The 27760-nt window shown below is 41.5% G+C and overlaps 1 protein-coding gene across 2 annotated transcripts; it reads left to right on the plus strand.

The window, feature by feature from the left end:
• The first annotated feature begins 4860 nt into the window (after positions 1-4860).
• LOC105009380 (zinc finger protein 614-like) lies at positions 4861-27514 on the plus strand. 2 transcript variants are annotated; one of them, XM_034287334.1, is made up of 3 exons: positions 4861-5185; positions 24526-24581; positions 27140-27514. In XM_034287334.1, the coding sequence occupies exons 1-3, from the start codon at positions 5005-5007 to the stop codon at positions 27200-27202; spliced, it is 300 nt and encodes a 99-aa protein (XP_034143225.1). In that variant the 5' UTR covers positions 4861-5004; the 3' UTR covers positions 27203-27514. The 2 variants fall into 2 exon arrangements, with proteins under 2 accessions (XP_034143225.1, XP_010867103.2); XM_010868801.3 differs by lacking the exons at positions 24526-24581; positions 27140-27514 and adding an exon at positions 16283-18681.
• Positions 27515-27760: the final 246 nt, after the last annotated feature.

The following is a 27760-nucleotide window of genomic DNA, read 5'->3' on the forward strand; positions in this document are numbered from 1 at the left end:
ACAAAGGACTTGAACACCTTGAGAGCAGACTTTTCTAAGGAAACATCAAGAGGCCCTTTCAATAGGGCCTGAAACGAAGCATGTTATGCCTTCTCTGTCTTGTACCATTGGAAGGTTTTCCTAACCATTCATAAACATTGCCTGTGGAGAGTTTACTCTTGCTGTGTGTACAGTTGAAAGGAAAAGACTTGTGGTCCTGAAGATATACAGCTCTGGAAGAAATTACGAGACTGTGGCATAACTTTCTTTCCTTTCCAAAAAAGTTGAAAAGGACATTTTTGAGTGAGGAACAGAAGCGTTCAATTTGCAGTGGTCTCTTCATTTTAACTCTTCTGTTCCTCACTCAAAACCTTCCTTTTCGACTTTTTTGGGAAGGAAAGAAAAGGGTGCAGTGCTCCAATCTTCACAATTGCTGATAGTGGCAAGGTCGAAAGCTTGTACGTACGCTGACGACATATCTGTACACCGACGAGAAACCCCCCTTACTGGACTATTGGTTGTCGTGGCCGAGTGGTTAAGGCGATGGACTAGAAATCCATTGGGATCTTCCCGCACAATCTTCCCGCAAAGCTCATGACCATAGGTGAGAGTAGGAACGTAGATTGACTGGTAAATCGAGAGCTTCGCCTTGCGGCTCAGCTCTTTCTTCACCACGACAGACCGATACATCGACTGCATTACTGCAGAAGCTGCACCGATCCGTCTGTCAATCTCCCGTTCCATCCTTCCCTCACTCGTGAACAAGAACCCTAGATACTTAAACTCCTCCACTTGAGGCAGGGACTCTCCACCAACCTGAAGTGGGCAAGCCACCCTTTTCCGACTGAGGACCATGGCCTGGGATTTGGAGGTACTGATTCTCATCCCCACCGCTTCACACTCAGCTGCAAACCGTCCCAGTGCATGCTGAAGGGCCTGGCTTGAAGGGGCCAACACGACAACATAATCCGCAAAAAGCAGAGATGAAATCGTGTGGTCCCCAAACCTAACACCCTCCGGTCCCTGGCTGCGCCTAGAAATTCTGTCCATAAAAATTATGAACAGAACCGACGACAAAGGGCAGCCCTGCTTGAGTCCAACTTGCACTGGGAACAAGTCTGACTTACTGCCGGCAATGCGGACCAAGCTCCTGCTTCGGTCGTACAGGGACCTAACAGCCCTTAGCAAAGGACCCAGGACCCCATATTCCCGAAGCACTCTCCACAGGATGCCGCGAGGGACACAGTAGAATGCCTTCTCCAAATCCACAAAACACATGTGGATTGGTTGGGCAAACTCCCATGAACCCTCCAACACCCCGTAGAGGGTATAGAGCTGGTCCAGTGTTCCACGGCCCAGACGAAAACCACACTGTTAGTAGATCCTAGTAAGCCTAATACTGGCTAATAAGCTGTTCAAATGGCCTGTGGCAAAATAAATTCAGTTTGTAGATGCTATGGCAGAAGATAAACTTAATAAGAAACGTTAGTCAATTTAACACAATCCTCAATGGAGTCTAGCGACTGCTGAAATGTGTAATGCAGTGGTGTAGTGGTTAAAGACAGTGCCTCACATGTAGAAGACATAAGTTAAAATCTACTGAGAGCTATGACATTTAATAATTATTTCTGGTAGATTCCACGATTCTCTTGCCTTTTCACTTGATGACAATGTTTGTTATCGTCGCTTTTATTAATAGTTATTTTGTAAATGTCATTCACGAATGAAAGAAAAAGTATGTTTTTTGCCATGAAAGAAAAAAATATGTTCTTATGCCATGAAATGAAATAGCTTTGGCAGATTCGCTAGCAATTGCTCAATTCTTATGACTATTCCAGTAAGTTAGTAGATACTGGTAAAGCTTATTACTGGCTAATATGTATGATGGAATTTTTATCGATCAGAAATCTTTTAGAAGGAAGTACAGAGACGAAGTTCTCTTGGCACATTCTAACAGTTTTATTAATATTTGCAAATATGAGAGATGCGTCAAACGCTTACCAACATAATCATCCGAGGAGTCTCTAACTCCATACATGAACAATCCGTATTTATTTCAAATGTTAGAAGGGGTGTGGTAAGTTGTTGCCCATCTGTCTTGTGTAAAATTTACCCAAAGGGCGGGCCGTCCCCCCACCTTTTCCTTCTCAACTCCTGAGGAGACACAATGTCTGGATAGTCAACAGAGACACAATAGGGTTATACAGATTTACGAGTACCCCTCTAATCCACCCGTGCCGGTCAAGGATGTTTCCTATTCAAACACCAGACCGCTCTCCTACAAGGACTGACACCCTTCTTTGTCTAGGCAGGAGGACATGGTCCAAATACCTAATAATCCTCTGATATTATACAGACATGTGTTTCACAATCAGAGTAAAGATTTACATAACAGCCAATAGAGAGACTGACATTTCTCAAATGTACCTTAGTTAAAAATGTCCATAACATACGCTGTTAAAACGGCCAGTGGTAAAAACCATACATAGACAATATTTGTGGGGGAGGTAAATTTTGTAATAAACATTAGTCAGTTTAACTGTTACAACGTCATTCAGAAATGGCCAATTGTTAAAACGGCCAGTGGCAAGAAAGGATTTGTTCAGGATAGACATAAAGAGGTTATAATGACATAGGGCAGATATACAGCTCTGTGGTGTAGTGGGAAATGGCACAGCCTGTTGTATGTGTGACCTGGCTTCGAATCTCAAGAAGGCAGAACTTTTTTATTGTGGGCTGGCTGAACAAGGCTTGCCTGGTTTCTTGTTTCTAAAAGGAAAGTGGTTGTAGTCTGTGAGTGGTGGAAATTAACTTGGTTAAAAAGAGGAACTAAATGTAAAAATACTTTTCTGTGAAGATATTAAGTAAATAACGTTAGGGTTACAAAAGTAGCCTATTTCACTATGGAGTTAATCTCACGATTGTCCAAAAAGAGAAGTGTTCCCTTAATTTCCCCATGCTTATTAATGATTATTGTTATAAGTTATGATATTACTAACTCAAATTTCAGGATTTGTTGTGCGACAGGCTCTGAAGAAGCTGTCGTGTGATGTCTGCCGTGCCAGCCTGGTGACAGATGCTGCATCTGCCATCAAGGACCAGAGCTACCACCTGCTGACTTTAAAAAACAATGGAGGTCTGGTGATTCCATCAGAGGGAACCGTGAGGGTCGTCAGGGCAGCACAGTGGGTCATTCGGCAGTCATCAGGCAGTACCAGACGATCACAGCCCATCAAACTGCTTGAGGTTGTTTACATTGTCTGAAAAAGGATCGGTTCAGAGGATGTTTGTGTTGGGATAGACAGCCACCACTATAGGTTGTTAAAAATAATTCTGTCCCTGTTTTTGAAGTTAAGGCTGCACCACATCGCCAGAATTACAATCCTCAGCTTACAGAGCAACAACATGCAACAGAAACCTAATAAAACTGTCCTTTTCAAAGGGCATTAGCCCAAGGTATGTGTTTTCAAGGTACTGTCCTCTTTTACTTCAACAGTAGTGTAGTTCTCTCTACAGCATTTCTTTTTTGGATATTTGTAAAGGGGAATCATGTACCTATTTTTTGTGCAAATAAATGTCACTTTTATAATAGTTTAAAAATAGAGACCATATTTTTTGTAGTCATTCTATATCAGAACCCCTGACATACAATCCAAATGGTCTACAAGTAACATCAGTGTTACCTTTCATTTGATTTCATTTCATTATGCTTCTACACAAAGAGGTTGCCACACAGTAAGCATTTTATCGTCAGCATTTTGTCTGACAAAGTCCTATGGGGAATTTCCATAGGGCATTTTACTATACGCATGACCATACCTTGGCAAATAATGGTCTAAAGTACTCAATTTCATTCTATATTGATCTGCTTTTGCACACAGCTTCACAAGACCTGGTGCTAGGGCTCAGTTGTGTTTATAAAGTAATATCAAGTGACCTAGAGGGCTGAAATGTGGTCAGTTCAGAGATGCTTGTTATCCGGCAGAAAGAAAAAACATGTAGTAATTAAAATTATTTTATTATAATAGTACAAAAGTGTATATGTCTTGTTGCCATTCTGTAGCCTATTTATTGATTTAACATAAATACCTTGTGTTCGTATATTCATTACACTTATCTGGTTCTGTTCAAGGATATTTTCATATGGAAGTCCATGTTTTTAATGGTTCATATGTATGCATAACTTAATCTCTGACGTTTATAAAAAACCAAACCGTTTGAAAATCGGCAGAAAAATTAGAAAGTTATGGTTATTTAAAAAGTACATGCACCATAAAACACAATGTTACGAGTGAGCAAGTGGCCTGTGGCAAGATGGCCGCCATGTGCGGACGTCGACCTCCATTGGCCAAAAGCGCGGACAAGGTATCTAGCCTTTATATAAGATGTCTATGGTGCCAGGCCCAACCAATGCAGCTTCAGGCTCATCAGCCCTGACATATGTATTATAAGTACATACACATTTTTTCTTTTTCACATGCAAACCACATATTAATACATTTGCTTTCAGTTACTTTTTGTTAACATTTTGTTTCAGTTACTACTGGCTGTTAATTTATCTAGTCTACATGGTCTTTAGATTAATAAATTCCGGTCATTATTCATACATTTAAATGGTCTGACTCTAAAGAAAAGTTTGTCCATTTTATGAATGGTTTTAAACTACTTGGTATTATTTTAACTCAAGTGAAAATCCAGAAGGAAATTCTAACTTTTAAAACTATTAAACAATTTGGTTTGTTTGTATAGGAGCCCTGGTTATTTTAAAACGTATGTCTGTTACTCTTTGTCGTCTGACTTAAATTATTTTATACCGATGTTTGTTGAATCAATAAAAAATAACTACCATTACGCACCGACACTATTTCGCGCGTACTGGTAGTGTTTCGATACGTATTCCACGTGATTCAATTCCGAGTCACTCGTCCGCCTCTGGGATGTTGTTCTACGTCCACCATCTTTGTTTGAGCATAGCCACCGCGTGAGCAGGTTACAGTAAGAGTATTTACTTGAATTTCCCTCAAAATGTCGAAACTACAGCTTTTGAATGAGTTTCTCAGACAGCGTTTCACGGAGATATTTGGGGCAGTCGAAAAAACGATAACTGAGTACAAGGAAGAAGTATCTTGTTCAAAGGAGGAAATCGAACGTCTACAGAAGCTTCTGGATTTGGCTTTGAAACCAGATCTAAAGTTGCATAAAGCAGGTTAGTGCATACAGTACACAGTAGTGAACTCCAGATAATTTTTTAACAACAGGGTGATATACATTGGCCTATATTGAACTTGAGTAATGTGTCTGGGTTAAAACCTTCCACAGAAGGAATTCTCGCTTACAAAATAGCAAACCAGCTAGTGTGTGGCGTTAGTCCAAGATGGCTAGTTGCTCCCCAGTGTTTTATTTTGGGTGCGGTAAAGCACTGGGGAGAAACTACGCTTTTCCGGTTATTTCGTATGCAGCCCTTAGGGTTAACTAGTTTTTTGGGGACTTCTAGTAATTATATAATTAAAATAAAAAATTAAGTATATTACTGTCAATTTTAACATGAGGGTGAATGATGAGATAGGCAGAAACATAATATTCCATCGCGACCTAAATAGCACGAAACAAAACCAGTGTTCTTAAAATGTACAGTTATATTCAAACTCTGTAATAAAAACACACTGGTTTCTCGGGCCCAGATGTTATAAAGAGTGTGACGTTATTATCAGACGTGTTACGGTCGTAACTTGAAAAGTAAATAATTACTGATGACTTACTCTTACTTTATCCCGTTTTTTCTGACATACAAACTCTTAGGTGGGTTCCTAAACGTTTTTTGGCCCGCCCAATAAGAAAAGTGACACATTTTACCTTCGCTGTTCAAACGTTACTCGAATTTATTCAACCTGGCTATAACGCGGAACATTTATGAAGAACGAAGTCAGACAATGGTCTTAAAAAAAAATATCCTCCCCAGAAGCTTAGGTGGAACAATGTAGTGGTATTCGCCAGAGATTGTTAGGGGAGATTTTAAACTGCACATAAACGCTATTAACGCTCATTGTGTAGCCTCGTTTTACTGAAAGTCTTGCGTTCATTTAATTTTGAGAGGCCTAATTTCCATCTGTAGATAGTTTGTTGATAGTAAACAACACCTTGCTAAGGTTAGGGTAAGGTGGGACCAGTGGGTTTAAAACTTACCTGCCCCAACGTTTTTACTGTCCCTTCCTTCAAAATATGTACTTTATTGGGGTTACAGCATAAAACCAAATACCTTTACTCCTGGATATATAAAACCAAAAAATATTTTATATTTCTTTAATCACATTTCTAATTATAGAAATGAATAAAAAGACAAGTCAACAAAACATTTTACTTTTATACTAAACTAACTCCATCTTCGATGAAGAAAGGCAAACAGCTGATTCATCTTAGTTACATGGTATGTAGTTGTAAGAAGTCGTGCAATCACTCAGTGGGTATCTGCATTTAGTCTAGACCAGCACGGTCAAGGGCCTGGAAGATGAATTGTCAGCCATCTGCTTGGCTGTCATGCAGATCAGGTGCTGTCTGCTATTGGCATGGCTGGTGAGGGACGGTTTGCGGAAGTTGTCAGTGCCTTTCTAAAAAGACCCTCAATTGTCTGCACCAGCCCGGAGCTTAGGACACTGTACATTGGAGTTCCAAGTCAAATCGGGTACATAATTTTTTCCAATGAGGTAAAAATGTGTGCATGTTCATTTTAGCTTGTAGTTATCCTTCGCTGTCATCATCATTTGAGTGACTCATGCAAGTATTTAAATGTTTAATTGAAAAACAATACCAGACAGCCACGCGTCACATCACTACTCAACTCTTGATTGGCCAAAAGCACGCAGCAAGGTAGGTATTTGTGCGTGTGTCAGATTACGAAACAATTGGAGGAGGTCGAGTTTGTAATGTGATTGAATTAATTTTTTTCTCCAATGATTTATTTGGTGCTATTTTTATTAAATCCGACTTGACGTTTTACGGCCCTGGGGCAATCTTTATTTTTGAGCCCTGAAACCAGAACTTTAATACACAGTAGCCTATTTTAGTGGTGGAAAATGCGTGCAACCTTTGCCCTGTGATTCTTTGGCTTTCAACTGCTTTAACTCTAAGACTTATTTTTATTTTCCTCCAATAATGGCTTAAAGAATTGCTACTGGAAATGGTTTTCTAGGCAGAAACCATCCCATGTTTTATTTTTAATAATGAGACGTGACTGCAGGTAACAAGTGTTTTGTTTGCTGTATTAGCCTGCATTTCTTTCTAAAATGCATGCATATAAATCAGATTACCTTTGAAGGCAGTTTTGATGAGAGAAGTTTGCGAAAGCTTTTTGTATCAGATACGCACAGAGCAAAATTAGCAGTTATCATGATATGACCGATTGTGTTATTTGCATTACTGAATTATTTAAAAATTTGATTACAATATTTATCAAATTATTGCCCAGCTCTACTTCTGAGGCATTTGTTTTGGATACTGCTTTTTTCAATGCGTTGTCAGATTTTGGAACTTATGGAGTCTTGATGAGATAAGAAACATTTTCAAGAGGCATCTCCTCGGTGTGCCATGAGTTGTGCTGAGTCAGCAGTAAAACCTGAACCTACACTACATGCAAGCTGTGTAACAACTAATTTGCGATTATCTATGTCCTGAAGTTAACTTTTAATGGTCTGAAATTAACAAGCGTCAAATGCAGGTAGATTTTTCCCTTAGGCAAGTAAATCTTTGACGGTTATCCGCCACACTGGCAGGTAAATGTTTGTACCAAAATAGTCATGGTGCCTTATAAAATATCCGGCATGATGGTTTGGAGGAAAGTTTTCCAGTCACAGACCGTCTCTTTTGTGCTCCTACTTTCGTGACACTTTTGATCAGCTACTCAACATCACTCATTTGTCACCAGTCTGCTGCTAGCTACCATTGATGGGTCGTTTGCGAACAACCATCTCTTGGTGGATGTTGGGAACCAAATTGCATTGGCGAACAGAGATGTTCATTTGGCTCCTTAATTTCCAGGGATTTTCTGATATAGAAACCTTGGCTGGTCCACTAAATATTTCTTTGGCCCTCCCAAGAAGTATATGAAGAGAATACATTGAAATCCACCCATTACTTTGATGATAAAATATTGGTGCATTTCTGAAGGAATACAGTACCATCCGATAGCCAATCTGATTTGAAACTCGTTCTTTGCATCTTGGGCAGAATTGTCTGGTAGCTACTAGCTATCACCACAGTAAGGATGCAACGGGAACGCAGTATGTACCATACCATACCATCTTCTTCCGCTTATCCGGGGCCGGGTCGCGGGGGCAGCAGTCTAAGCAGGGATGCCCAGACTTCCCTCTCCCCAGACACTTCCTCCAGCTCTTCCGGGGGGACACCGAGGCGTTCCCAGGCCAGCCGGGAGACATAGTCCCTCCAGCGTGTCCTAGGTCTTCCCCGGGGTCTCCTCCCGGTGGGACGGGACCGGAACACCTTCCCAGGAAGGCGTTCCGGAGGCATCCGAAAAAGATGCCCAAGCCACCTCAGCTGACCCCTCTCGATGTGGAGGAGCAGCGGCTCTACTCTGAGCTCCTCCCGGGTGACCGAGCTTCTCACCCTATCTCTAAGGGATCGCCCGGCCACCCTGCGGAGAAAGCTCATTTCGGCCGCCTGTATCCGGGATCTTGTCCTTTCGGTCATGACCCAAAGCTCATGACCATAGGTGAGAGTAGGAACGTAGATTGACTGGTAAATCGAGAGCTTCGCCTTGCGGCTCAGCTCTTTCTTCACCACGACAGACCGATACATCGACTGCATTACTGCAGAAGCTGCACCGATCCGTCTGTCAATCTCCCGTTCCATCCTTCCCTCACTCGTGAACAAGACCCCTAGATACTTAAACTCCTCCACTTGAGGCAGGCACTCTCCACCAACCTGAAGTGGGCAAGCCACCCTTTTCCGACTGAGGACCATGGCCTCGGATTTGGAGGTACTGATTCTCATCCCCACCGCTTCACACTCGGCTGCAAACCGTCCCAGCGCATGCTGAAGGTCCTGGTTAGAAGGGGCCAACACGACAACATCATCTGCAAAGAGCAGAGACGAAATTGTGTGGTCCCCAAACCTGACACCCTCCGGCCCCTGGCTGCGCCTAGAAATTCTGTCTATAAAAATTACGAACAGAACCGGTGACAAAGGGCAGCCCTGCCGGAGTCCAACATGCACTGGGAACAAGTCTGACTTACTGCCGGCAATGCGGACCAAGCTCCTGCTTCGGTTGTACAGGGACCTGACAGCCCTTAGCAAAGGACCCAGGACCCCATATTCCCCAAGCACCCTCCACAAGATGCCGCGAGGGACACAGTCGAATGCCTTCTCCAAATCCACAAAACACATGTGGATTGGTTGGGCAAACTCCCATGAACCCTCCAACACCCTGTAGAGGGTATAGAGCTGGTCCAGTGTTCCACGGCCCGGACGAAAACCACACTGTTCCTCCTGAATCCGAGGTTCTACTATCGGCCGTATTCTCCTCTCCAGAACCCTGGCATAGACTTTCCCGGGGAGGCTGAGAAGTGTGATCCCCCTATAGTTGGAACACACCCTCCGGTCCCCCTTCTTAAAAAGAGGGACCACCACCCCGGTCTGCCATCCCAGAGGCACTGTCCCTGACCGCCACGCGATGTTGCACAGGCGTGTCAACCAAGACAGCCCCACAACATCCAGAGACTTGAGGTACTCAGGGCGGATCTCATCCACCCCCGGTGCCTTGCCACCGAGGAGTTTCTTGACCACCTCAGTGACTTCAGCCCGGGTGATGGACGAGTCCACCTCTGATACCTCATCCTCTGCTTCCTCAATGGAAGAAGTGACAGCGGGATTGAGGAGATCCTCGAAGTACTCCTTCCACCGCCCGACGACATCCTCAGTTGAGGTCAACAGCTGCCCACCTCTACTGTAAACAGCGTTGGTAGGGCACTGTTTCCCTCTCCTGAGGCGCCGGATGGTTTGCCAGAATCTCTTCGAGGCCAGCCGATAGTCCTTCTCCATGGCCTCACCGAACTCCTCCCAGGCCCGAGTTTTTGCCTCCACAACCACCCGGGCTGCAGCCCGCTTGGCCTGTCGGTACCCGTCAGCTGCGTCAGGAGTCCCACAAGCCAACCAGGCCTGATAGGATTCCTTCTTCAGCTTGACGGCATCCCTTACTTCCGGTGTCCACCACCGGGTTCGGGGATTGCCGCCTCGACAGGCACCGGAGACCTTACGGCCACAGCTCCGAGCGGCCGCTTCGACAATGGCGGTGGAGAACATGGTCCACTCGGACTCAATATCTCCAGCCTCCCTCGGGATCCAGTCGAAGCTCTGCCGGAGGTGGGAGTTGAAGATCTCTCTGACAGGAGACTCGGCCAGACGTTCCCAGCAGACCCTTACAGTACGCTTGGGCCTGCCGAGTCTGTCCAGCTTCTTCCCCCGCCATCGGATCCAACTCACCACCAGGTGGTGATCAGTTGACAGCTCCGCCCCTCTCTTCACCCGAGTGTCCAAGACATACGACCGCAGGTCAGATGAGACGACAACAAAGTCGATCATCGACCTGCGGCCTAGGGTGTCCTGGTGCCACGTGCACTGATGGACACCCTTATGCTTGAACATGGTGTTCGTTATGGACAAACTGTGACTAGCACAGAAGTCCAATAACTGAACACCACTCGGGTTTAGATCAGGGGGGCCGTTCCTCCCAATCACGCCCCTCCAGGTGTCACTGTCGTTGCCCACGTGGGCGTTGAAGTCCCCCAGTAGAACAATAGAGTCCCCAGTCGGAGCACTTTCCAGCACCCCTCCCAGAGACTCCAAGAAGGTCGGGTACTCTGCACTGCCGTTCGGCCCGTAGGCACAAACAACAGTGAGAGACCTATCCCCGACCCGTAGGCGCAGGGAAACGACCCTCTCGTTCACCGGGGTAAACTCCAACACATGGCGGCAGAGCTGGGGAGCTATAAGCAAACCCACACCAGCCCGCCGCCTCTCACCATGGGCAACTCCAGAGTGGTGAAGAGTCCATCCTCTCTCAAGGAGTGTGGTTCCAGAGCCCAAGCCGTGCGTACAGGTGATCCCGACTACCTCTAATCGGAACCTCTCAACCTCACGCACTAACTCAGGCTCCTTCCCCGCCAGCGAGGTGACATTCCACGTCCCTAGAGCTAGTTTCCGTGTCCAGAGATCGGGTTGTCTAGGCCCCTGCCTTCGACTGCCGCCCGATCCTCTTCGCACCGGCCCCTTATGGTCCCTCCTGTGGGTGGTGAGCCCACGGGAGGGCGGCCCCACGTCACCCGTTCGGGCTGAGCCCGGCCGGGCCCCATGGGGGAAGGCCCGGCCACCAGGCGCTCGCATACGAGCCCCAATACCGGGCCTGGCTCCAGGGTGGGGCCCCGGCTGCGCCATACCGGGCGACGTCACGGTACACATAATTTTAATCATCATTAAGGGGAACGCAGTATGTTATCGAACCATTTGCTATGCCCCTACAGTTCAATACGCACATGTGAACCGCAGAGTTACGATATGCCAGTCATTTTCCTATAATTTCCTAAACATTATTACTTATTGTGCTGCAGACTACACGCACGTAAGGAAACCAATTTGACCGATGTAATTGCTATTGTTAAAACAGTAAGCCCACTGATAACAGTAACATTACTGGCAGTACTTCACGGAACTGTCACCAAATAAAACAGAGAAATGCTGGGCGTTAGTTGGAGGCTTTTCGCTGTGTTTTTGTGTTTGTCACACTTCATATGGGATTCCACAGATTGAATTCCCATGAATGTGCCAAGTTAGAAAGAATTCTTGCAAAAATACACGTGGGTTTCATTATCTTTCCCTTCAATGGATTTCAACCATAAAGCAAAATTGTGGTTGTTCAACAACTTTTTTGATTGATAGCTACATTGTCTATATGTTTAAGAGTTAGTCATGGTTCTGCTGCCGCCTGCGTTTTTTTGTGAATAATTAAACAAGTAGCTAGATAATGGGTTCATATTTTGCCTGTAAACCATGGAAAAAGGTGTAATTTTTTAAACAGTATTGCGACTTTCTAGTGGATTCCATGATTCTCTCATCTTTTCACTTGACGAAAAAGTTAGTTATTGTCCCCTTGTGATGGCCATTCAAGGCTTCTTTAGCGTTTTCTTTTTCAAAATAAAAGCCATCATTAAAATATGTAAGTTAATATAGTTATCAATCTAGTCTGTGAAAAAGTACAAGAATAACATTGGAACGGACATTAAACATAAAATATACAGACTAGATTAACTATATTACCATATATATTTCAATGATGGCTTTTATTTTGAAAAAGAAAATCTGAGTTAACGCTGCTAGCATAATATCCTACTGCTAGAAGAACGGTAATGAAGCCTCGAATGGCCATCACTATCGTCACCTATATTGATAGATACTGTATCAATGTCATTCATGAATGGCTAATTAGCTGTTAAAAACAGCCAGTGGCAAAAGAGGATTTTTTTCAGGATAGACAAACTTCACTGGCTAAAAGCCCTAAGTGCAACGGTTTACTGTTATCTTGTGACTATTTCTGGTGTATTTTCAAGTTACAGACAAACACTTTGCTGACATTTTGCTGACTACATGATTCTCTCATCTTTTCACTTGACGAAAATGTCCGTTATCGTCACCTATATTGATACAGTAGTTATCTATCGATGTCATTCACGAATGGCTAACAATCTGTTAAAACGGCCAGTGACAAAAGCAATACAGTTCATAGATGCTATTTGTGGTGGAGGAAATCTTACTCAGTTTAACACAATGGTTAATGGTGTCTAAAGAAATATAAAAATATTGACATGATGTTAATGCGTGAAAGAATTATTAGTGGTTTGAGACACAACCTTTCATGTGGGTGATATGGGTTTGAATCTCGGGATGGCAAGAACGATCAAAGCTTTTTATTGCGGCCCGGCTGAACTAGGCTTGCCTGGTTTTTTGTTTACTTTGTATTATTCATTTTATTCATTATTTATAGCCTAAAACAATGTAATATGACAGTAAAGTCATCACAAAATCACAAAAAGCCATTGAAACAAAACTTGGTTTCTATAACATTTGGTAATACCATGTTGCAGAAATGTTTTCTATCACTGTTAAGCCTAGCCACAACCCCCTGACATGCTCCTGACCAAACCCACCACCATAGCCTCTTTTCAATCCAGAAAAAAACCTGATTTCATTAATTTTTATGCTCAAACAGTGTATGTTCAGATACAGTGTCAAATTATATAGTGGAGCTTGTAGTTCCGCAGTACAGAATCAATTGATAGTTTGGAGGGCTTGTCTTTGTTCTATGTTAATTGTTCCATTAGGGTAACGTCAAGAGAAAACAACAGATGATCTAATAAATACGAAAGGTAAGATATAGAAGGGCTGGCTCACCAAAAAGACCCAATGCCCATCACTACTAGCTGCTGTTCATTAAATAGATGTTATTTGACGACACTTACCTGGAGTAACCCAACCTCTGAAACGAAAACCCACCAACGAAAAGGAGGACGTATCACATAAAAAAATGGAGGTTGGAGATAAAGGAGTTTCAAGATGCTGCCTACATTAAGGTACTGAGGTTGTGGTGACAAGTTGTTCTGTAAAGACACTAAAAAGTAATTAATTATTTTGTCCGGTAAAAATATGGTGGATTTTTTTCATCTACCTGTCCCCTTGGCAAGTGAGACAATTTAATTTTGGTTACTGCTCACTGTAGTGGTGTTGTGGGTGACACTATATTGCATATTTTTGTACGTACTAAGATACCAACTATGCTTTGGAATCAGGTTTTGAAAACGTCTCATGATCTGGCTTGACACTGGTATTATTAAAACCTATGATTGTGTTTTATGGCATTGTTATTGGCCTTGTTTAAAGGAGGAGATTTCTGCCTACATCAATACATGCCAGCTGACTGGGAAGCCCAATCAACCATTAAGATGTTCCACTACATCCTATTCCTGTGTTTATTGTGTATTATTGTGTTGGGCCACTGCCTCGCTCTAAAGTTGGTAGTACCTATCTGTTAACCGTAATGTGTGAAGCTAACATATCCAGCGACGTCATGACAACATAACCAGTAAATCTGTTGTGAAAGCTCTGTCCCAATTCATGTCAATCTTTGGTGTACCTAAGGGGATTCAAAGCAATCTGGGTTCTAATGTCAGTTTGCATATATTTGCACAGGGTTTGCAACACCTTTGCATTAAACACAACCATGCCAGTGCTTAATGTGTAGTCAAGGGGCCATTAAGTGTTTCCATCAGACTTTGAAATTACTGTTATATGCATATTGCACTGAGTCGGAATGTGACAGGGAACACAGATTACCGTAGTTTTTTCCTGCTGCTAGAGAAGTGTCACAAGATTACAGGGTTTCGTCTTTACGACCTTGTACTTGGTCATGCGACGTGGTCCTCTCGCTGTGTGACATTGGGATTGGAGGATGGCTGAGCCACCTCCTAACATATACGTTAGTGTGTTTGAACACAGGTTGTATGCGCTTGTGAAATCGCTAAACAGAAGCTAGTGTCCTCCAAAGTAAGGATGAAAAGACTGTAATCTGCGAGCTGAGTCTTCGTCACTTCAGTTCAGATTACCTGGTTCTGGTTTTCTTGCCAATCATTGGTTCTCCCTTTGAGGCCAAGTTCACTGGGCCATACACTGTGGTTCGTAAGTTTTATCTAACTGTTTGATTTTTACCCAAGAGTGGAGGAAAGCACATTAGCTCTGTCATGTAAATGTTTTGAAGCCCTATGCTCAATCGTCTGACTCGGAGTTGGTTAAATCCAAGCCATATGAAGATCCACAAAAGATTAAAGATATTTCAACGGATGGTGTACATCCGGATGTAGCCACTCCACCACATTATAGAGTAGCTGAGTGTGAGGAACAGTGGGTGCCTGGCTCCAATTACTGTATTCTGCTAGGTAGGTCAAAGAAATTAAGAAACCCTGGTAAATTTGTAGACCTTGTTGGGTTATCCCTCGGATGTCTGTCGAATGGCATTAATTGATTGGATCACCAGTTTTTCATGTTTGTTTGCTCCCTTGGCGAGACACAATACAGATATTGGCGATTCAAACCCCCATCAGACAGCTCTTCTATCGTGTCTTCTTGGAGAAGCAACGTTACTTAGATTCAGAGGTTAAGTATATGCTAGATAATGATATTGCTTTTTCGTCGGCCTCTAGCTGAGCCTCCGTATTGTTTGGGGACTAACTTAAGGTGGGGTTGGGAGATTGAAGCGTGACATGGTGTGAAAATGCAGCATGTTGTTCTATTCAAATGGCAATGTGTATCGTTTGATTTAGGTTTCTCATAATGGTTTTCATCCGATCTAAAACAGATCCCTGATAAAATAAAGAAAATTAAGCAATAGTACAGGGCAGCAAAGATTCACAACGGAAAGAGTTGGACTGACCGATGGTGGTAGGATGCCATTGACTAAATACAAAACACTGCATGTTGTCCTATTCGATTGGCAATGTGTATCATTTGCTTTGTCTTTAGGCTTCTCGTAATGGTTTTTATCCGATCTAACGAACAGATCCCGGATAAAATAATGAAAATGAAGCAATAGTACAGGGAAGCAAAGACTCAAAACGGAAAGAGTTGGAATGACAGAATGTGATACAATGCCACTGACTCAATAGAAAAACGGAGCGCTGAAACCGAGACATTGCCTGCAGACCCTTTTACAACATGAAATTACCTCCAGAATTATCCCAAATCCTTCTATTAAAGGTAGATGGTTTTGACAAAATAAGTTTCAAACTAAATAATGAATACACTGGCTTATAGTTACGAGTGTAGGTGGCGAAGGAGCCGGTCGAAGGAGTTTAAGGGGGGGAATTTGTTTTATTACTCAAGTTCAAACGCCATATTGTAAACAGAGTGTGGCGTTATTGTTGATTTGATTTTACTATCAGAAAAATATCGCTTTACAGTATACTACTTTACAGTATACTACTTTTAATAAATAGATCCCATGGAATGTGCTTTTCGAACCAGAGACACAAACATGGATATCAGCCCTCAAACACTTTTAAAAACATGTTTGTTCAAGGTTTGCTGTTCCAATGTACTGCCCAAACCTTTTTTGAAAGCGTTAAACCAAGCCTCAGTAACATTACTTGTAACATTCAAATGTAGTTTCAGTTGTAATCAATAGATCATATTTTTGTCAAAATAATTGTTACTTGCAGTCCTACTGCTATTAACTGTGTATTCTTTCATCCAGATGCCCAGATGCTCATTGTCCCTGAGGAGGTTCATTGTGAGCAGGAGCAGAGGCCCAGTCTTGGACAGGAAGACTCATATCCTGCACACATTCAATGGGAACAGGAGCTCTCAACCAGTCAGGAGGGAATACACCATCAACAACTAAACTCTGACATCACAGAGTTGATATTTTCTCCTCTCTGTGGGAAAGGTCACTATGATCAGAAACAGCCAATGCCCTTACTAACACCCAACAGAACTGAAGCTATGGACACTGACCCAGAGCAAGAGAGAGACTATGTATCAGAAACCAGCAGCAACTTTCAGCCCATTTCTGTAACAAGTCCAGAACCCTCTGCATCTCAGAATTGCACCAGTAGGTGTATTGATATAGTACCGAATAGAGGACTGCTGTCAGCATTGGGGTTAGTACGGACAAACAGTGTTCAAACAAGTGTTGTAGGCCGCAGAACCAAAAGATTACCACACAAGAAAGTACAAAGCCCCAATTCCAGTGCCGTAGCCAGGAAAATTGCCAAATTACATAAGACAGCGCAAAGCCTCAATACCAGTACAGGAGGCCGTAGGACCACAAAGTCAACCCTCAAGACTGTGCAAAGCCCCAATACCAGTACAGTAGCCGGGGCAACTACCAAGTCACCCATCCAGACAGTGCAAAGCCTCAATACCAGTACAGTAGCCGGGACAACTACCAAGTCACCCCTCAAGACTGCACAAAGCCCCATTAACACCGTTGGAGGAACAAAATCTGGCAAGACAAACCTTGAGTGTGTTCAAAGCCCCAATACCAGTGTTAAAGGCAGGAAGACTACAAAGTTACCCCTTGAGACAGTACAAAACCCCAACAATAATATAGTTGGGACAAATACCAAGTCATCCCTTGTGACTGTGCAAAGCACCAATACTGGTGTGATGATTACAAAGTTACCCGTCAAAACATTGCGAAGCCCAAAGACCAGTGTTGGAGGAAGGAGAACTTCCAAGTCACCACATGTTAGAGTTGAGACAGGAGGACTACGGTCAGCACTACAATTAGTTCGGACATTGAGGACACGGATTAAGAAGGAACAGAACTCTCCCACCAGTCCTGAAGCTTGGAAAACTACAAAGTTATCCCACAATAAAGAACAAAGCTCTCTTACCATTGCTGTAGAGAGGAAAAACCCCAGATTATCCAAGGTAACATCACCCAATAAAAGCCCTACTTCTCCTCATTGTTGCAAGATGTGTGGGAAGTCTTTTGTTTTCATGAGTTACCTTGTCAGTCATGTACAAAAAATGCATTTAAAGGATAAATACCATCTTTGTGGGGTTTGTGGAAAAGATTTCATGTCCACAGACAGTATGGTGAATCATTTGCAAACTCACATTGGAGTAAAGCATTTTTGTCACGCCTGTGCTAAAGTCTTCACTTGTAGTTCAAATCTGAAGGTACATATGAGGATCCATACAGGAGAGAGGCCATTTAAGTGTAAAGAATGTGGGAAAGGCTTCACTGTAAGAAAATCCCTGAAGGACCATGTTAGGAATCACACCGGTGAGAGGCCACATAAGTGCTCCAAATGTGGAAAATGTTTTGCATCAACAACTCATCTAAGTCGCCATCAGGAAATCCACACAGGAGAGAAACCATATCAATGCAACGATTGTGGGAAAAGCTTCAGTCGGAAGGAAAAGCTAGCAGAACATATAAGGACTCATACTGGGGAGAAGCCATTTCCTTGCCCTAAATGTGGCAAATGCTTTGGTCTGAAAGGAAATCTGAACACCCATATGATTAGACACACAGGGGAGAAACCATGCAAGTGCATTGAATGCGGTAAGGGCTTCTCTTTGAATGCTGATCTGAAAATTCATATGAGGACACACACAGGTGAGAAAAGATACAAGTGCAATGTTTGTGACAAATCTTTCACCCAGAAGGGATATTTGGCTGGCCACATCCTGAAACACACAGGAGAGAAACAAAAGGATCAGTAATTTTTGGGATTACATCAATCAGATTAATTCTGAATGCTCTTGAAAGTTTTAATGTTTCCATTTATTCTAAGTTTCTTTATTGTTGTTTCATGTTTTCTGGTGTAACAGAAAATGGCAAAACATCACAACAGTACAAAAATGTGAAATCACCACATAATTTAGTGACTTATTAATTAAACCTGTGTTTTGTTAGATAAAGTCTAATGGATTGTATGATATTAATGTATCATCAATTTCAGCTTGATTTCATTTTACGGAATATATTTTTTATGTTTCATCTTTATTTTCACTTATTGTAATGGGCTTCTTTGGCTTGACATCTAGGTTTAACCTTTGTTGCTTTTTGTTTGATTTTCTGTGAATCCTTTGGAGATTTGTGAACTATTTCTATGAATAAAGAAAAAGCATAAATCTTGATTTTGCACTCCTTGCACACTACATGGAATTATGGAATTTACAAAAAGTGTTTAATACGGTCTTCACTCTGCTCTGGCAGCGTTGCATGGGCTTTCAACCATTTAATTGCCCTTTAAAGTTGGCTAATTGGGCAAGATTAGATTCAACAAGCACATAGTTATAGTAAGTGATGACAATTGTGAAAGGGTTTACTTTTTTTGCTTCAAATTGTTTTGTTAAACACTATGGGCTGGTTTCACAGACACAGATTAAGCCTAGTCTAGGACAAAAAAAAAAAAAACAAGCTCAATAGAGTTTTCTAATGAACTTGATTTTTTTTGTCCTATACTAAGCTTTAACCATGTCTGCAAAACCGGCCCCAAAAGATGGGCAGGACAGGAATAATCAGGCAACATCATACAAAACTTCAGAGGAAAGAAATGGGTGAACAAAAGGTACCCCATTACACTCTTCCCCTAGACAGATATGAACCCCTTCCCTCCCAACCACCCAAACTCTCCACCTGCTAATCCATCCCCTCTCACTCACCCCAACCGCTCCTCAGACAAAAGGGACTAGCACGTAACCCACAGTCTTGTACAGTAAGCACAACAGCAGCACTTTTAAAAATGCCAAAACTTTATCAATTTAAAAGCCAATAAATGTCTTGCTCTAATTACATAGTCTCTTATGAATTTTAATGGAGAACTTGAAAGATGTAAAAAGTTTGTTACAAAGCTGTGACTGCCAGGAGTGAAATTGGCGATTTGGAGATTAACATTTCCAATTTGGATTATTGTCTTCACTGGTTTTTTGATTCATTAGAACAGTGTTTCTCAACCCTGCTCCTGAAGGCATCCTGCCCTGCATGTTTGAGATCTCTCCCTCTCTATCAAATGATGAGCTCATTATGTTAGGGCAGGGAGAGATCTAAAATATGGAGGGCAGGGTTGAGAAACACTGAATCAGAACAATTGCATGTTTACTTTTTGAATGTTTAGCTTTTGAAAATAAATAATTAACTGCCTAGGCACCTTTCTATAGTAACTATAGTTTGACAGGAGTGACTACATACAAGTGCATCTCAAATAATTTGAATATCGTAATTCAAATTAAAAAGGGATATGTTCTAGATTCATTACAGAAAGTGAAACATTTCAAGCCTTGTTTTAATCTTGATTATGGCTTACAGCTCATGGAAATAAAAAAATCCAATATCTAAAATGTATTAGAATAAAGGATTTATAATACAGAAATGTTGACCTGAGAAGAACTCTAATCAGCTAATTAACTGAAAACACCTGCAAAGGTTTCCTAACATTGTTAATTTATGCACTCAATACTTGGTCCGGGCTCCTTTTGCACAAATAACTGCATCAATTTAATGTGGCATGGAGGCAGTCAGCCTGTGACACTGCTGAGGTGTTACGGGAGCCCAGGTTGCTTTGATAGCGGCCTTCATCTTGTCTGTGTTGTTGGGTCTAGTGTATCTTGTTTTCTTCTTGACAATACCCCACAGATTCTGTATGGGGTTCAGGTCAGTCGAGTTGGCTGGCCAACCAACCACAGTAATACCATGGGCAGCAAACCAGTTACAAGTCATTTTGGCACTTGGCAGGTGCCAAGTCCTGCTGGAAAATGATATCAGCATCTCCATAAAGCTTGTCAGTAGATGTAAGCATGAAGCGCTCTAAAATCTACTGGTAGATGGTGGCATTGAATCTGGACAGTGGACCAACATCAGCAGATGACATGGCACTCCAAATCATCACTGGCTGTGGAAACTTCACACTGGACTTCAAGCAACTTGGATTCTGTGCCTCTCCATTCTTCCTCCAGACTCAGGGACCTTGATTTCCAAATTAAATGCTACATTTACTGTCATCTGAAGAGAGGACTTTGCTTAGTGGTCCTAAGCAACGGCCCTGTTCTTTTTCTCCTTTGCCCAGGTAAGATGCTTCTGACGCTGTCTCTGGTTCAGGAGTGGCTTGACACTAGGAGTGCGACACTTGTAGCCCATTTCCTAGACACGTCTGTGTGAGGTGGCTCTTGATGCACTGACACCAGCTTCAGTCCACTCCTTGTGAAGCTCCCCCATGTTCTGGAATCAGCTTTGCTTGACAATCCTCTCAAGGCTGCGGTCATCCCTGTTGCTTGTGCACCTTTTCCTACCACATTTTTCCTTTCCAGTCCACTTTCCATGAATATGGTTTGATACAGCACTCTGAATAGCCAGCTATTTCAGTAATGACCTTCTGTGGTTTTCCCCTTTATGGAGGGTGTCAATGAGTGTCTTCTGGACAACTGTCAAGTCGGCAGTCTTCCATGATTGTGGTTGTGTGAACTGAACCAGACAGTGATTGAAGGCTCAGGGAGTTAATAAGCTGATCAGAGCTTCTCAGTTTTTATTGACATTTTTTGAGAGACTGGATATTGGATTTCTATGAACTGTGAACTGTAATCATCAAGATTGAAACAAAGAAGGCTTGAAAAGTTTCACTATGTGTAATGGATCTAGAACATGGTGTCACTTTTCCATGATATTCTAATTATTTGAGATGCACCTGTACAGTGTCTTCCCGAATGATTGGAACCCTAGGTAAATATGAATCAAAGGTATGTGAAAAAATGCTGTTGATCAGCTTTATCTTCATGTCATAGTTCTAACCTTTTGAGTTAAAAAAAAGTTATTTAGTACTTTTGACACCCTCTCTTTGCCAGAATAACCACTCTGTCTCTTGTATGTTTCATTTTGTGGGAGAACACATAGGAAGAGATTTGAGGCTTAATCTATTTGGCTAATTCCAGGAAATTTTGTTTTTAGTCTGGGGACAGCAGAGGCTTAATCTGAATATACATTGGTCTTAACATTTTCTTGGAGTGCCAAAAATGGTGTTACTTGTTTTTCTTATATTAATATTTTTCTCTGAACAATTTTAGACAAAGGTTCATATGATTGTGTGCAACTTTTTCACAACCTTTGTTGTTCATATTTACCTAGGGTGTCAATAGTTCTGGATGGCACTATGTATACACATACATGCAGTATCTCAAATACATGGGCGTAAGTAAGTCACAGTATTAGTTTGTGCTTATTGTTGGTACACTACCACCTTGATTTAATCTTTAAATGTGAAAAGGTACAATATGATTATGTAACATGTTTAATTATACTTACATCATAAAAATGAAAAAGAACTTCGACATTTAAAAAACCTTCTAGTTTTGCTTTAACTTCAATCTTTCTAGCTATGTGAAATGCTGTGCTTAAATATTAAGCGGCAGCTGAGTATTGGGAGACCAAGCAATAAACTAATCCAACAAAATTTAAAGTAATATCTCAATCTTGAAATCCTTTTTTGAAACTTCTCAATACAGAATATATTGTTTTCTCAACAATCAACCTTACCAATTGCTGGAATGTTGGAATTTTAAATGAGTAATTGAGTTAAATGTTCACCATACCCTTTTTGTCTGTGCAATGGAAAACCAATTTTACTCTTTAAATTAACTGCCTTTACCAATCTACAGTAGTTTTCCTCTTACCTTCTAAACAATATCCATTATCATCTTTTCACAATAGTATACATTTCTGACCAAAAGTTAGGATAGCTGTTATAATGGATTGGCAACTCAAGGACACAGCCGCATGCGTCAAAAACAGTTCACCTCTTGAATCCAGTTAGGGGGGTGAAGTTGATTGTGATGGTGTCAGACCCCTTCAGGTATGAATGTACATGTCCTACTGGACAGTCATTGTGGATGGAAAAACAAGACTTCAACCTTTCTGTATGTGACCTGCAGGTTTTCAAATGCTGATAATGTCTTCTAGCTGCTTACTAAATTGAGAGAATGCTTGCTTTCTCCAAGATTACTGGTGCAAGTTACTTCTCAGAGGCAGTGTGATGCTTTGGGCAATGTTCTGCTAGGAAACCTTGGGTCCTGCCATTCATGTTATTTTGACATGTACCAACTACCTAAGCATTGTTGCAGACCATATGCACCCTTTCATGGCAACAGTATTCCATGATGGCATTGGTCTCTTTCAGCAGGATAATGCACACTGCCACTAAGCAAAAATGATTCAGGAATGGTTTGAGGAACACAACGAGTTCAAAGTGATGACTTGGCCTCCAAATTCTCCAGATCTCAATCCAATCGAGCATCTGTGGGACGTGTTGGACAAACAAGTCAGATCCATGGAATCCCCACCTCAAAGGACTTAAAGGATCTGCAGCTAACGTCTTGGTGCCAGATACCACAGCACACCTTCAGAGGTCTAGTGGAGTCCATGACTTGATGGGTCTGGGCTGTTTTGGTGGCAAAAGGGGGACCTGCACAGTATTAGGCAGGTGGTCATAATGTTATGGCTGATCGATGTATTTCCCATTAGGAAGTACAAGTTGAATTTGTATTTCAGCATTTAGAAGGGTTTCATTACAAAAAAATATGAATTATGCAAATAGTTGTCCTCTGTGCACAATTACATTCGTTTTTTCAGTTCCAATGTGAGGAATGTGTTCTGGGGCAATGTGTCACCTGTTACATAGGATGGAGAGTGAAACTGATAAGAGGAATAAGCTTAACTGGTTTAGACCAGACAAACGTATTGATGAAATGTCAGTTATTTTGTGAGATGTTGTCACACCTTACCTATACAAATTGTGCACACCTTCCCTATTTTTATTGTGCTTCAAACAGTCTTTAACTGATCTTGTGTTAATGTCTTTCTGTCTATTTGCAAATATAATATAATAAACTCGTATTGTGTTAGAGTGTTTTGATCTCAGCTGGTAGAGATTGTGTTGGATGAACAGACATGATCCTGGGTCCCTTCATTTCTTCTAGGAGCTATATCATTTGTTTGTGGTTCAGGTGTTGCTGCATTTTAATGTTGCCTTTGGTTTGCTTTTTGTTGTAAAGCAGAATCTGATGAGTGTCAACTTTGTGTCATAATACAGTTTTCCTACTGTGGTACCATAATCCAGTGACAGTTCCTGGTAATCTGTAATATCCACTTCAAATTCACGGAAAGGATAGTTTGACCTAGATTCGTATTTGGGTGAAATAACTCTTACCCTGAGTTGTTCTTGAAGACCCATTTTTCACAACAAGCCATTATTCACCTCTGTCGCAGCCTGGAATTAACATTATTAGCATCGTCCAAATGCATGAATTGAAACTGCGTCCGAGCTACAAAATCTGTATTGCAAGTGAAAAGTCATAGAGGCAGATTTACAGTAGGCCATATTCTCTCCTTAATAATGGAGTTCACTGTGCTTTGGGGGTTATTCAGTGCCTTGGAAAGATTTGTATATCCTACCCCTGATTGGTGCCTGTGAAGAACCTTATTCTGGATTTGCTTTGAATGTCCCTTTGTCTTCATGATGTAGTTTTTGTTAAGAATTGTACTAACGAACTATGGGACCTACCAGATTCAGGTGTATGTAACCTGAAATCGTGAGAACCCTAAATGTGCACAGATGACCTCAATTCAACTAGTTACGTGAAATCTAACAACAATTGGTTGTACCACTGCTTATTTATGTTTGTAATTGCGAAAGGTTGAATATTATAACCATAATAGGGTTTAATTTTTGTAATTGATATATAACGAAATTATAGATTTTTGGGGTTGATCAGTGGCAAAAATGCTAATTAAATCCATTTTGATTTCATGTTGTAAGACAAAATATGGAATATGCCAGTGTGGTGAATACTTCTGTGAGCCACTGTATTTCACAATTCACCTCCATTATGTTTAATTATAGAATAAATATGCCAAGCTAATTGTTATTATAGGGCCACAATTGAACTTGTAGGTGTGTGATGTGATAATGTACTGTTTGTGTTGCCCTATGGCAGGTTGGCGCAGATGTGCATCTCTTGGACAAGTCAGCAGACTACAACCCTCGAAGCAGGTGAGAGGGCATCAAAGACATACAGTGCTCTTACCCTAGGCTAGGTACACTTTAGCTGGCCATCACACACAGGCATAAAGACAAAACCAGGCAGAATGACATAACCACTATCTCATTATCAACACCACCAGTGCTCTTTTTCTGTTTGGTTACTCTTTAGATATATAGTGGGCCTCTGAGTGTGGATGAAAAGCCCACTGTCTGAAAACTTGGAATCATTTGAAAGTTGTAAATGATCATGTCAGAATCAGAAGTAAGTTTCACAACAAACTAGGAATTTGTTCTGGTCAGTTAGTGCAGCAATTTTGTACTAAAGAAATAAAAACAAATAAGAATAGTGGACTGAGCGCAAAAAAGTGGACTGAGCATCAATAAATTACTAAGAAATATACTAAAAATATAGGTGCAAGATTGGTCCAGATGTGTGTGTATGTGGGTAGCGGTGTCATGCTTGAAATCATCTTGAAATTGTAACTATTCTTGGTCATAGCGGGGAGGCTGGCTGGGATGTTTTACATTTGTTTCAAACACTCTCTCTGCCTCTTTCACTGCTTGCAAGTGCAAAAACAACACGCTTGTGTCTATTAACTTGGTCTTGTTCAGAAATAACGCTTAAAAATGTCTAATCAGTATGATAGTGTGTACATTTCTTCCACTAGTCTCCTCATATCTAGCCTGGGGTTGAGATGTTATGTCCTACTTACCTACATTTTCTTGCATGTACATCACATTTAAAAGCATCCACCATTTTAATCATGTGACAACTCCATCCAAGTCATCAGGAGGGATCACTGAATTTATTATACCAACTTGTTTAGTACTTAATGTAGTCAAGTGGGTAAAATTACTTTCAACTTCATTGTCTGAGCTGGTTGGAGTCATGTCTAACCAGTTCATCAGGAAAGGAATTTGGAAGTCTCACCCACTTGAGTACATTGCAATGACAATTTGCTTGTACTCACAGACTCCAAAATGAGAAATGTATAGGAAACTGTCAGTCATTTTACTAAATTGGTCATACACCTAGGTATTCCTCTCAAATTATTCCATAGGTTTAAGTGCATGTGGTTGATTTGGAACTGCGCTGTAAACTAGTGTATGAGCAGTCGAAACAGGACACATTTGGACAAACTGGAAATTATGTACTGTATATAATTATGTACTGTAATTAACTGTATATATAACTATTTACTCATGCATATTTCTGCAGATATATGTCTCTTCCATGTCTTCTCATATGTGTCACAAATAAAACAAAGATATCTAGAAATACACACAAAATGTGAACCGCATTTTGGAATTTTAGTCCCATCACCTTTTTAAAAGTGATTTTAAGCAAAATAGTAAAATGTTTTACATTAAATGTGAGGAGTGAAATTAATTATAATATGACCTCAAATGAAATTATATAAATTAGATTTTTTTGTAATCTTCCTGTAATGAAGCAATTGTAATATAGTGTTGTTCAGTTATATGTATTTGTATAACATTTACAAGTGATATACTTTATTTTATGTATTAAAAAGTAGTTTTAAACCATGTCCCATGGATACACATAACCCTGTTACTAAAACATGATCCCCCCCTATTACATTTTTTTAACATTCCATGAATCAGATATTAACAGGAAGTTCCATCATCAATATATTTTCTGGACCATGGCCAGGCAACAAGTACCCTCATTTGATTTTCTCTATTTTCACAATAATTTTAGAGTTTAAACCTCAAGTATTCAACCTCAAGAATTCAACTCTGTTACCAACATTTTTGTTAGAAAATATATATGAAAATTGTTTTACTTTAATTTATGGAAAATATGTGCTTATCAATAGCTAGCATGCAACACATGCTCCAAGCTAGCTAACCCTTCCTGAGCAATATCTTCCTTTAACCTAGATCTGCAACCCTGTTACTTTTTGTTGGGTAATAGGGTTGTCTACTGTAGTAGTAACAGGGTTGCTAATCCTAGTTTTTGAATGGGAACATTTGTATTCTTATAAATATAGTGCATTTACAGGAATATTTTAACAAAATATAAATACTGAAAATAACAGCTATTGTTCATTATCTGTATGAGGCTTCATGTAGTTTTTAAATGTATACGTTACACAGGAAATGCAATATTTTCAGGCTGTAAGAGGAGTGTTCAGTTTGCAAGGACACCTGCTACAGTGGGGAGAACACTGTCGATTTTGCAGGTTTTCCTACTTACAAAGCATGTAGAGGTGTAAAGATGTTGTGGTGGTGTGTAGGGAGAAGGAGCCAAACGCAGCAGTTGTAGTATTCGATTTCTTTATCAAAGTAACAAGATATTCCCGGTTCCAGGAAAACAACTGAACACTATCCGTACACAGTCTCCAAAAGAAAGGAAGCGTCAAAGCGCAAAACAAACGGATAACGTGTTCTGTAGATCGCACAGTACAATACATCAAACATAGAACAATACCACACGAAGACACCCAGAAACACGGGAACTAATATAGGCAACCTAATGAGGGAATGGGGGTGTGCTTCTTCCACGCGCGTCCATGTTACAGTAACCCCCCCTCGACGTGCAGCTCCGGCAGCGCGCCCCCGCCGGCCCAGGGGCCAACCCGGAGGACGCCGCGAAGGACGATTAGGGCGCCGATGATGGAAGTCGGCGAGGAGCTCCTGATCAAGAACGTCCACTGCCGGCACCCAGCAAGGCTCCTCCGGGCCGTACCCCTCCCACTCCACCAGGTACTGCAGGCCCCTCTCCCGGCATCTCGAATCGAGGATGGAACGGACAGAGTACGCTGGGCCCCCCTCGAAGTCCAGAGGGGGTGGAGGAACCTCCTGCACCTCAGACTGCTGGAGGGGACAAGCCACCACTGGCCTGAGGAGAGAAACGTGACAAGAGGTCTGTCATTTTTATCATAGATAAACTTCAACTGTGAGAGACGGAATCTAAAACAAAAATCCAGAAAATCACATTGCATGATTTGTAAATAATTAATTTGCATTTTATTGCATGACATACGTATTTGATCACCTACCCACCAGTAAGAATTCCGGCTCTCACAGACCTGTTTGTTTTTCTTTAAGAAGCCCTCCTGTTCTCGACTCATTACCTGTATTACCTGCACATGTTTGAACTTGTTACCTGTATTAAAGACACCTGATCACACACGTAATCAAACAGACCTGTCCACAATGGC

Source organism: Esox lucius, chromosome 17 (genome assembly GCF_011004845.1).
Source record: "Esox lucius isolate fEsoLuc1 chromosome 17, fEsoLuc1.pri, whole genome shotgun sequence".
Lineage (NCBI taxonomy): Eukaryota > Metazoa > Chordata > Actinopteri > Esociformes > Esocidae > Esox > Esox lucius.